This window comes from Penaeus chinensis, chromosome 3, assembly GCF_019202785.1.
Source record: "Penaeus chinensis breed Huanghai No. 1 chromosome 3, ASM1920278v2, whole genome shotgun sequence".
Lineage (NCBI taxonomy): Eukaryota > Metazoa > Arthropoda > Malacostraca > Decapoda > Penaeidae > Penaeus > Penaeus chinensis.
Genome location: NC_061821.1, coordinates 25,944,057 through 25,956,556, shown reverse-complemented (window position 1 = coordinate 25,956,556; position 12,500 = coordinate 25,944,057). Strand labels below are relative to the sequence as shown.

The following is a 12,500-nucleotide window of genomic DNA, read 5'->3' as shown; positions in this document are numbered from 1 at the left end:
TGAGTGCAGTCAAGTTCCAAGTTATCGTTCTTCTACCAATATTTACGAGGCAGAGCAGAAGCCCGAATAAGGATTAAAGTATCTCTGTACATAGTTAACCGTTCCGATGTGCCGAGAAGTACAACCTTGAACTACTCGAATATCTGCAGATCCTTAAAAAAAATTGGCATCTAACCAACTTAGCATTACGTTAATCCCGCTTCTGGGGTCGACCCTGTCAGTTATAAGCATGCGGCAGCATCTCTTCCCTAAACCAACTCATATTCTTTCACGATTTGGCAGACCGTTGTCCATCAAGAGTTCGATGTTTTATGTAAATTTCCTATGACGTCAGAAGTTGACCCCACAATGGTACAGAGAATTAAAGAGTAGTACAATTGCGAAAAAAATGAGGACAGCCTCGAAATGTCTGTTTAATATATTGATCACAAAAAATCATGGGTGAGAAATATAACTAAAACTGAGAAACATAAAACAAAGATGCAAAAAAAAAACAAAAAAACAAAAAAACAAAACAAACGGGAAGCGAACAGGGAAAAAGAAAATTACGGAACATATCAGAACAAGCCTATGATAAAAAGAACATGCATAGATAGAAAAAAATATACAAAGAGTATAGGGCTAGAACACTAAAGATACGGGAGGAAGAGGCATGGAGGATTAGGCCGGGTGAGCAGTGAGCAGAAGGGAGCTAAACAAGAGCCACGTGCCCCTTCTCTTAAACACACTCGTGGGAGACCGTCGCTGCCAATCAGTGGCGCTGTGCCGAGTATATGCAGGATAATCAAGTTTCATTTCCCTTGTATATTGGTTCATACTAGGGGAACGTCTGTCATCATATAATACGTTAAAACAAATCAAAAGTAGTGATTCACACCGTCTGTGCTTCGCCACGCTGCTTGAAGGATGTGATAGTGATATCCGTTTCTTTGTTTTTAGTTTAGCCTTGTACATGAATTGTTCATATCTATAAATCACTTGCCGCTAGTTTTCACTGATGCTCTCCCAACTAGTAAAGTCAATGCAGACCATTCATAAGTGCAACTGTTGCTAAATTCTAAATCGTGAAAAATACTGGTTCAACCACTGTACCTAGATGGTACTCCTGAAACAGCTGGCCGCCGACTATAAACGAACCCCAGAATTGTTTAGACAAGGCTATGTCCACTTTTAGTAGTTTTGCTACTGAACTGTGCTTCCTTCATAAGGATATATAACAGTTCTATGCACAGATCCAATAGCAATAACTAAAATGCCATAACCATTCGTAAATAAATATTATGAAAAGGTACCAAATGTGTTTTTGACAGTATAGGCGAAAATAGGAGTTATGGCACAATAAATCCGGAGCGGTATTTACGATTTCTTTGTATTTCGCCTAGACTGATTACCCACAGCCACCCCTTGACCTGCCATAAGAACCGCACTTGGAAGGGTCAGCCAGAGTACAATGCGGGGCAATAAAAACAAACACTGGCCATGAATTCCTAGGTGTCGGTGTTACACCACTCAGTTGCCGGACCTTTAATAAAATTATGAAATACCAGTCTTCTTACTTTCCCTACCTCCTCACTAAATAATTTCGCCCAAGAAAATGTGCGATTCCTTCTCCAAAATAAGAGTCCCTTAGTCATGACTCTGAACATGCAGAGGCCCTCTTTTATTTTGCCCTGGCTTACATGACCTTGAATAAATTAACTTCAATAAAAAAATTAAAAAATATGTTAAGCCAACGAATCACAGACTCGGGCATGCTCTTGTCGCGTTGCTTGTAAAGAAAAAGGAATCTGAATGAATACGAAAACACCCTTACTTGCATGCGCATCCGGGATGCAGAAGACTGAAAAGATTATAAAAAAAAAAAAAAAAAAAAAGGGGGGGGGAAACAAAAATCGCTTGATCACACCGAGGCACCCCGCCCACAATTAAACTTTATCTTCAAATCTTCCTTCCCATTCACAGTGTGACCCTCGAAGAGTATCTCAACCTTCTTCATACTTAACCCTTCGTCTCGACCTTCAGCTGCACACCTACGGTCTTTTCATCTCATTCGTCTATTCGCCGAAGGTATTCTTGCCTGTTTTAACTGCGTAAGTTTTCCAATGCTCTTTCTATACATTGCAACGGTAACAGCAATATAGTTAGACCGGAATTCAAAATAAGGTTGGTTAACAAGGGTGGTCAGTTGATCGATTGTAAAAAGAATGATTTACGATCAATCATCCTTCCCTGTACATAGAGAGGCCCTCGCGCGCCTAATACACGTCTCGATGTTGTACACATATCACGACTGTATGTAAATCCTAGCTACTCATTTGAATACAAAATCTGTAGTCGTTATGCATTCCAATGTTTGAAAATAGTTACATGTAGCGTATAGTGTTGCAGGGAAATATTATGAAAACTTAGATCTGTTTTCTACAGAATAATTAATGACTCTATTCTAAGGCCACACCCGGGTTATTAACACAAAAAGGATCGTAAGTCAGAAAGTTTAACTTTCACTCGTCACGGGTACTAAAGCCAATACCAGAAGTCTTGGCCACATCAATACTGGACTAACCCATGGCACTCCCTCTCAAGGTCACGGTCAGACTGCAGTCACACTTTACTGTCTTTACACCTGCTCACACAATACATCCCACTTGACCTTCCTCGAAGTGTAAAATCACACTTCATATAAATATTCTGCCAAAGGTACTTACACAGTATTAACTAATTTCGCGATCTATAATCAAGTAATCAAGCCGTGTAAATTCATAAACGCTGGCACTTCTTAGCATGTAGGTGTCAGGAAGACTCTACTAGAGGCGAGGACCCTCGCTGGGCAACCCCGGGGCGACCCTAGAGACCATGACCTCGTTTATACGGTGACTCACGGATAGAGGTTGCCCGCCCTGCCATAAAAGGTCCTCTCAGGGGTACACGCCAGGTACAACGAGTGACGGCAAAAAGTGAAGCAGCCATTTAAAACCTAATTTGAATAAAAGTTTAAACTGAGGCGCTATTAAAAGAAAAACCCATGGTTTAGTGGTAGTGTGACAGGGCATAAAATTTGGAAACGATAGTTTCTTTAGACTTGGTTATGCAAGTTGGAAGGAAACGCGAAGCGGGGATGGGGCTCATCTCAGCACCTTCACCTTGCTTTTGTCCGTCCTTTCTCTCCTTATAAATACACCTTGGGTTACCCCGCCAACCACAGCAATGACCAAAATCATATCCCACGCGTTTCAACTCCATCACCCACCTTGGCCTCCCCTTCCCCCCATGCACAATAGCCTTTCGAGAAAACCTGTTTACAAGCGCTGAACACGGACACTCAGAATGAAAGCACGTTCATTACCTTGATTTTGGTTCCTCGTGATGCTGACAGGAATGGAACCTCGGCGTTCTACCTTGGGCTTGGGCGTGGGCGTAAGTGTAGGCGAGGGCGCTGGCTTACTTTTCTTCGTGTTCTTGGGAGTGCCCCCGGGCGAGCCGCTGCCTTTCTTTCCGCTTAAAAGTGATTGCAGAAATTTGGGGCGTGCAGTAGGCGTGCTGGTGGGTGTGCTCTCAGGTGTGCTTTTGGGCGTGACCTGGGAGGCTGGATGGCTGTTGGTGAGGTCGGGGTTGTATTTGACAACAGCTATGGGCGTGGAATTTGACGAACTCTTGGGAGTTGACTTAGGCGTTCCATACGGCGTCTTAACTTCGAGTTGCACAGTAAACGCCGACACACGGCCCTTATCATCCAGCGTGGGTGGAAGCACAGCCACTCCCTGCCCCTGAATGTCCTCGTCTTTGCAGCCACAAGGAGCATGTTTCCCGTTGCCCTTCTTCGAGGGATCTTTGCTGTTGGAGTTGCCCATAGTGGGCACCACGTGAGGAGGGCTTTAGCTCTCACGGGAACAATACTCCGTTCATACAGCCACCGCACCTTCGGGTGACTGTCATTTCCCAACAAACGTTAAAAGGTTCAAAACAGTCCAGCGTTTATCCAGATCAAGGATGACACTCGTTATGCGAAACAATAGCCAGAACGCCGTCAAGAAGGCCGTGTTATCCGTGACTGCGGAAGCAGTACTGGGATAAGAACAGCTAGCTTCACCAGGTGGCGCCGCTACACCACAAAGGGGGGGTAGGCAGGGGGTGGGAAAGGAGGAGGGACGTGATTATCTAAGAAATTTCAAGAATAACGGACTTAAGATAATCTGAATGCTATATACAAAATCATTTAGTGAACTTTGAAAGGTACAAGCTACACTGATGAAGGAATATACAAAAATAAAATACGTAAGCACTTAAAAGCTGCTTACAACAATAAATGCACCATGTAATATTATTTAAAAGTTTGTATAAGAAAGGAATGGTATGTTGTGGGAGAAAGAGGGGCGGTGCCAGCCGAAGTCTAGGGAGGCGACAGGTGTGGGGATGCTGAACGTTCAAGGCCTTGAAAGGGCAGAAGTAAGCTGCTATGCCGTACCAAAAATGTCCGTGGAGCTTAACGACACCTGCTACTGTCCGGGGGCGACACTCTGGAACTAGCGTCGTAGGAGCTTGCTACATTCCTCCAGGTGTGACAAGGGAGGAGGAAGAGGTGGAGTTGTAGAGCCATGAGGAGTGCAAGAGGGGGGTGGGGGTGGTGGTGTCAGCGGCTGGGACTGCGGTGAAGGTGGCTAAGGCCGGCCGGTGGTGAGTCATGTCTGGAACCCGCACACACCAACGCAAACTCTGCCGTTGTGTCTCGGCACTGACTCCACTCTCACCCCTTCTCTCGTCACACTCACATGCCCATGGACACCGGAGATATGGCAGTAAGACAAAATGATCACACGCTTCCCACAAAGAAGCAGAAATTAAGGCTTGTCAGATGTTCAAGAAAAGCAGGTTTTCATGCCAATCATCCCACAAGACACCAAGGCGACCTGACCTGCAACTTGCAACCTGCTCACCTCACGAGTCTTCATGAGGCCGCGAGTATCATATGACTCACCTGGCACACCACTCTCGACACACCCCAAACAACTATTTCTTGACCTCTCACTTTCTGCAACAACTCCTCAAAATAATAAAAAGCACGAAGCCGAGCTCCTGACTTCCAGCGCAACGTCGCTCCTACCGTTCCAAAGAAGCAACAAGACGGCGTGATCTGGCCTTCTTGAAGATCAACTCACGTCTGACTCACGGTTTATACTACCGGCTTCCTCCCTTGTGCATCCATCTCTTGTCATTCATGGCCGTATTCACCCGAGGGAAATCTGCCAGCATGCCGTCACAGCTTTGTAAAGGCTTTCCGATTCTGCTACTTTCATTTTCGAAACCGCAAGGATTGTGTCTCAGCGGCAGAGGTTGTGGTGCCCTTGAGGCGGAGTCCAGGACTCCCCCGCTCTGCCTATACTGGTCCGCCCGCGCGCCCCTTGTAAGTCCACGCCCCATGCCCCGTGTGGGACGCCTCGCTGCCCTACAGGGATGCCATAAATATGCATATGCCGACGAAATGAGGTCATCCTTATATACTACCATTCAATTTATGTGAAGTCCATGCAGTCAAAAACTGTCAGTTCCAAAACATGCTATGATCTCCATCTACATATTTTCCCTCTACCCTTCTCATCAATAACACTCACCGAAACCTTCTTCATCCCAGAACATGTTATACACATCCCAGCTGCACATCCATCTTGACATAAGCAAATATGCTTCATCCTAAATCCTCATTAAATATTCACCCAAATCCTCTCATTCATTAAATATTCCCCAACAGTGAATCCACTTCCCACGTTCTTTCTGGGGATGAATGAATTCAAAAGGGAAATAAAGGTTAAATGCTGATACACCTTCTGGTAGCCTTGTCTTTATCTTTCTTAACGACAAAGATCTCTTGCCTATGCAGCAGCTGAGACTCGACGGTTCTCATGGACACACAACCGCCTTCCCCGTTGCACTGCCGCCGCCACGTGAAGTTCTGCATCACCGAGGGACGTCGCTTCACACATAGGGAGAGCACGTACGTAGTCTGGAAAGCTTGCAACAACACGGGCAACCAAAATAAGAGGAAGAGGAAATGGGAGAGGAGCGAATCAGAGAGATACACCATGAGGACAACACGAACGAAGAAGGCTAACGCTGCACACGCCCAGGGATGAATACTAATTCGCAAAAAGGTTGTACTGTAAAACTGCCAAGATCACGCTTACTACTATGCATTTATTTTCCCTGATATATTCATCATTCGTTCAAGATTTTAGTAATTACCTTATTTTAAGTAAACATTTTTGCAGCACACATATTACCTTTCCAATTCAAATAATCCAAATAAGTGAACGTTATAGTTAAATGTAAAATAAATATGTAGACACTCGAAAACATTTGTTCCTCCAAACACACGCATGAAATCATCTTGCATGTCGATTCTCAATATCAGAATCCAATAAAAAAAAAAACCTATCTCAATTAAATTCAAATTGCATGATGTTCATACTCCACTTGCTGAAATACCAACATCAAACATTGTCCCCGTCGACTGAATATCCCATTTACCACAATGGGATTCTCATTATTTATGGACTCATTTGCGAGTTAAAACTTCACCTCCGGAGATATTGGATTTTCGTCCCGTGTTCATAATTTTAAGGCCATTTCCCATCTGCTGTCGATTTCTAATGCAGCTGATAGATTTGCAGTCACAATGTTCTTCCTGAAAGATTTACATATAGAAAGAAAATATAAAATGGTTGCGTTATTCATATAATGAAACATGGTAATTACGACTTTTGTTTTGCAGGCACTAAATATCACAGTTCGCCCAGCTGTCACCGTGTTTAAATACGCCAATAAGCAGTTTTGATGTACGGGACAAGTCCTAGCTTCCCGACTCTTTTACCCCAAGGTCAACATGCCACCTTCGATAAGGTATTGTAAATGATGTGCAGGCCTCCAAGGCTTTGCGTTCGACCAAACAGTAAGTATATGTTGCTCATTAATGTAATGAATAATGACTCTGCACATTTTGCCTGCCTTGACGTCACTCACAGCAGGGATTTACGAATTTTCTGTGAGTACAGATATGTCAAACACGAGGAACGTTCTACACATCATGTTATCGATCTTATAATAGCTTCAATAAACTTAAAACTATGATCAGAAATCGCAAGGAGAAAAATGTTTGAATATGTAAACCCCGAGATCCCATTACTAATCTGTCAACGTTTAAAATATTAGCATTTCCAGAATCAAACAGTATTAAACAATTTACACAATAAAAACTACACAATTTTTGCTAACCTTATCTAATTAAATCACATAGCACAGCTTCCATCGTAAAATTACTGCTTATAATTGTGTATATATAGTTTATGCTAAACTAAAATTACTAAAAATGAAGTGTGCATCCACCGTGCTAGCCAATCAAAGCAGCTTAACTTTTACTCTCAACTCCCCAGATTAAAGCAGCATGGAAGGGGTTCAACCACGAGCTACCTGCCGCACACTTCGTTTCCCTCCGGATCCTCAAAACAGCGGGTTTGGCTGCGCAAACTAAGCAATGCCAGCGGAAAATGAAGGAAGGAAAGCCAGCATAACGATGCAAACTGACAAGAGCCCGATAATCAACTGAGGATTTATTGCATCTCGTCCATAATACCACCTCGATAAGCTTAAGGGGAGGTCGAGGAAGGGGGAATTTACAGATCGTGTATGGGGAGATCCTCGGGGATTTGCCGGGATCTAGAGGATTGACCACGTTTATGAGGAGGCTCCCGTTAAGTCTGAGCGGGATACGAGGGCGCCCGCACGCCCCGAACGACGCCAACCATGCGGGCCTTCTGCTGTCAGTCACGTGGGCACTCTTAAGATGATATCGCGCTCTGGCTAGTGCATGACCTTGCTTGCCATGAACCATGGCTGATGCCTGTAAACATGCTTACCGTTATCTCCTACTAAGAACTCTTGTTATTCATTGGCTACTGTCGACCGCACGTTATGCAATCACCTGACAGCCAACAATGAAAATGAAAATGTTTGGCTCACCGCTGTTTACGTGTAGGTTTGGTTGACAGCTGGTCAATTCTGATCGGCTCACAGGTAACATGAGTGATAATCGAACATGGAATGCTTGAAAATCATCTGCAATGTTACATAGCATTTAAAGTACAAACCACTGAAAATGTGAAAATGCTCAGCAAACACAAGCCATTAAAAGGCTTGGTATGTGCTCATACAAATGACCTGGTTAAACTAAATGAAAATTAACAGCTGATATCGTGTTACAAAAAAATCTGACTGTCAACTCGCCATGAAGAGCCTATGCTTGACTGAAACAAAGCCACGAAGAGCCTATGCTTGACTGAAACAAAGCCACGAAGAGCCTATGCTTGACTGAAACAAAGCCACGAAGAGCCTATGCTTGACTGAAACAAAGCCACGAAGAGCCTATGCTTGACTGAAACAAAGCCACGAAGAGCCTATGCTTGACTGAAACAAAGCCACGAAGAGCCTATGCTTGACTGAAACAAAGCCACGAAGAGCCTATGCTTGACTGAAACAAAGCCACGAAGAGCCTATGCTTGACTGAAACAAAGCCACGAAGAGCCTATGCTTGACTGAAACAAAGCCACGAAGAGCCTATGCTTGACTGAAACAAAGCCACGAAGAGCCTATGCTTGACTGAAACAAAGCCACGAAGAGCCTATGCTTGACTGAAACAAAGCCACGAAGAGCCTATGCTTGACTGAAACAAAGCCACGAAGAGCCTATGCTTGACTGAAACAAAGCCACGAAGAGCCTATGCTTGACTGAAACAAAGCCACGAAGAGCCTATGCTTGACTGAAACAAAGCCACAAAGAGCCTATGCTTGACTGAAACAAAGCCACGAAGAGCCTATGCTTGACTGAAACAAAGCCACGAAGAGCCTATGCTTGACTGAAACAAAGCCACGAAGAGCCTATGCTTGACTGAAACAAAGCCACGAAGAGCCTATGCTTGACTGAAACAAAGCCACGAAGAGCCTATGCTTGACTGAAACAAAGCCACGAAGAGCCTATGCTTGACTGAAACAAAGCCACGAAGAGCCTATGCTTGACTGAAACAAAGCCACGAAGAGCCTATGCGGCCATTAGGGAAAGAAAGAAAGAGAGAGAGAGAGCACATATGTGTGGGTTGCATATTTCGTGTGTGTGTGTGTGTGTGTGTGTACATGTGCGTGTACATGAGAGGAGTGTGTGTGTGTGTGTGTGTGTGTGTGTGTGCGTGTACATGAGAGGAGTGTGTGTGTGTGTGTGTGTGTGTGTGTGTACATGAGAGGAGTGTGTGTGTGTGTGTGTGTGTGTGTGTGTACATGAGAGGAGTGTGTGTGTGTGTGTGTGCATGAGAGGAGTGTGTGTGTGTGTGTGTGCATGAGAGGAGTGTGTGTGTGTGTGTGTGTGTGTGCATGAGAGGAGTGTGTGTGTGTGTGTGTGTGTGCATGAGAGGAGTGTGTGTGTGTGTGTGTGTGTGCATGAGAGGAGTGTGTGTGTGTGTGTGTGTGTGCATGAGAGGAGTGTGTGTGTGTGTGTGTGTGTGCATGAGAGGAGTGTGTGTGTGTGTGTGTGTGCATGAGAGGAGTGTGTGTGTGTGTGTGTGTGCATGAGAGGAGTGTGTGTGTGTGTGTGTGTGCATGAGAGGAGTGTGTGTGTGTGTGTGTGTGCATGAGAGGAGTGTGTGTGTGTGTGTGTGTGCATGAGAGGAGTGTGTGTGTACATGAGAGGAGTGTGTGTGTGTGTGTGTGTGTGTGTGTGTGTGTGTGTGTGTGTGTGTGTGTGTGTGTGTGTGTACCTGAGGAGGAGTGTGTTGTGTGTGTGTGTACATGAGAGGAGTGTGTGTGTGTGTGTGTTGTGTGTCCATGAGTAGGAGTGTGTGTGTGTGTGTTTGTGTGTGCATGAGAGGAGTGTGTGTTGAGTGTGTTATGTGTGCAGAGAGGAGTGTGTGTGTGTGTGTGTGCGGTGCATGAGAGGAGTGTGTGTTGTGTGTGTATGCATGAGAGGCGTGTGTGTGTGGTGTGATGCTGCGAGGAGTGTGGTGTGTGTGTTGTGTGCATGAGAAGGGTGTGTGGTGTGTGTGCATGTGATGAGAGTGGTGTGTGTGTGTGTGTGTGGGTGTGTGTGTGTGCATGAGAGGAGTGTGTGTGTGTGTGTGTATGAGAGGAGTGTGTGTGGGTGTGTGTGTGCATGAGAGGAGTGTGTTGTGTGCATGAGGATGTGTGTGTGTGTGTGTGTGTGAGAGGTGGTGTGTGTGTTTGAGAGGTGTGTGTGTGTGTGTGTGTGTGTTGTGTGTGTGTGTGGTGTGTTGTGTACATGAGAGGAGTGTGTGTGTGTGTGTGTGTGTGTGTTGTACATGAGAGGATGTGTGTGTGGTTGTGTGTGTAGCATGAGATGGAGTGTGGTGTGTGCATGAGAGGTGTGTGTGTGTTGTGTGTGTGCATGAGAGGAGTGTGTTTGAGTGCTGTGTGAGTGATGAGGTGTGGTTGTGTGCCATGAGAGAGTGTGTGTGTGTGTGTGTGTGCCATGAGAGGAGAGATAGAGTGTGCAAGAGAGAAGAGAGAGATGTGCATGAGAGGAGAGAGAGAGGAGAGGAGTGTGCATGAGAGGAGGAAGAGAGAGAGAGAGTGTGCATGAGAGGAGGAGGAGAGGCGAGAGAGTGTGCATGAGAGGAGAGATGAGAGAGAGAGTTGTTGTGCATGAGAGGAGAGGAGAGAGAGAGTGTTGTGTTGTGCATGAGAGGATGAGAGAGAGAGAGAGTGTGCATGAGAGGAGAGAGAGAGAGAGAGTGTGGCATGAGAGGAGAGAGAGAGAGAGAGTGCTGCATGATAGAGAGAGAGAAGAAGAGTGTGCATGAGGGAGGAGAGAGAGAGAGAGAGAGAGGAGAGAGAGAGAGAGAGAGTGTGCATGAGAGGAGAGAGAGAGAGAGAGTGTGCATGAGAGGAGAGAGAGAGAGAGTGTGCATGAGAGGAGAGAGAGAGAGAGAGTGTGCATGAGAGGAGAGAGAGAGAGAGAGTGTGCATGAGAGGAGAGAGAGAGAGAGAGTGTGCATGAGAGGAGAGAGAGAGAGAGAGTGTGCATGAGAGGAGAGAGAGAGAGAGAGTGTGCATGAGAGGAGAGAGAGAGAGAGAGTGCATGAGAGGAGAGAGAGAGAGAGAGTGTGCATGAGAGGAGAGAGAGAGAGAGAGTGTGCATGAGAGGAGAGAGAGAGAGAGAGAGTGTGCATGAGAGGAGAGAGAGAGAGAGAGTGTGCATGAGAGGAGAGAGAGAGAGAGAGAGTGTGCATGAGAGGAGAGAGAGAGAGAGAGTGTGCATGAGAGGAGAGAGAGAGAGAGAGTGTGCATGAGAGGAGAGAGAGAGAGAGAGTGTGCATGAGAGGAGAGAGAGAGAGAGAGTGTGCATGAGAGGAGAGAGAGAGAGAGAGAGTGTGCATGAGAGGAGAGAGAGAGAGAGAGTGTGCATGAGAGGAGAGAGAGAGAGAGAGTGTGCATGAGAGGAGAGAGAGAGAGAGAGTGTGCATGAGAGGAGAGAGAGAGAGAGAGTGTGCATGAGAGGAGAGAGAGAGAGAGAGTGTGCATGAGAGGAGAGAGAGAGAGAGAGTGTGCATGAGAGGAGAGAGAGAGAGAGAGAGTGTGCATGAGAGGAGAGAGAGAGAGAGAGTGTGCATGAGAGGAGAGAGAGAGAGAGAGTGTGCATGAGAGGAGAGAGAGAGAGAGAGTGTGCATGAGAGGAGAGAGAGAGAGAGAGTGTGCATGAGAGGAGAGAGAGGAGAGAGAGTGTGCATGAGAGGAGAGAGAGAGAGAGAGTGTGCAGAGAGGAGAGGAGAGAGAGAGGGTGCATGAGAGAGAGAGAGAGAGAGAGAGTGTGCATGAGAGGAGAGAGAGAGAGAGAGTGTGCATGAGAGGAGAGAGGAGAGGAGAGAGTGTGCATGAGAGGAGAGGAGAGAGAGAGAGAGTGCATGAGAGGAGAGGAGAGAGAGAGAGTGTGCATGAGAGGAGAGAGAGAGAGAGAGAGAGTGTGCATGAGAGGAGAGGAGAGAGAGAGAGAGTGCATGAGAGGAGAGGAGAGAGAGAGAGTGTGCATGAGAGGAGAGGAGAGAGAGAGAGAGTGTGCATGAGAGGGAGAGAGAAGAGAGAGTGTGCATGAGAGGAGAGAGAGAGAGTGTGCTGAGAGGAGAGAGAGAGAGTGTGCATGAGAGGAGAGAGAGAGAGTGTGCATGAGAGGAGAGAGAGAGAGTGTGCATGAGAGGAGAGAGAGAGAGTGTGCATGAGAGGAGAGAGAGAGAGTGTGCATGAGAGGAGAGAGAGAGAGTGTGCATGAGAGGAGAGAGAGAGAGTGTGCATGAGAGGAGAGAGAGAGAGTGTGCATGAAGGAGAGAGAGAGAGAGTGTGCATGAGAGGAGAGAGAGAGAGTGTGCATGAGAGGAGAGAGAGAGAGTGTGCATGAGAGGAGAGAGAGAGAGTGTGCATGAGAGGAGAGAGAGAGAGTGTGCATGAGAGGAGAGAGAG

General features: G+C 46.1%; 1 protein-coding gene across 3 annotated transcripts in view; it reads right to left on the bottom strand.

Annotated features, from left to right (window-relative positions):
* LOC125044345 (kinesin-like protein KIF2A) overlaps positions 1–12,500 on the bottom strand; it is a 106,270-nt gene that overhangs the window by 90,177 nt on the left and 3,593 nt on the right. Inside the window, exon 1 of one of the 3 annotated variants that reach the window (XM_047640974.1) lies at positions 3,344–4,020. The exons of 1 other annotated variant lie outside the window; for it this stretch is intronic. In XM_047640974.1, the coding sequence (XP_047496930.1) occupies positions 3,344–3,848 (505 nt within the window). In that variant the 5' untranslated portion in view covers positions 3,849–4,020. Of the gene's footprint in view, positions 1–3,343; positions 4,021–12,500 lie in introns of those variants that run through there. One more of the 3 variants, XM_047640982.1, reaches the window with a different exon arrangement.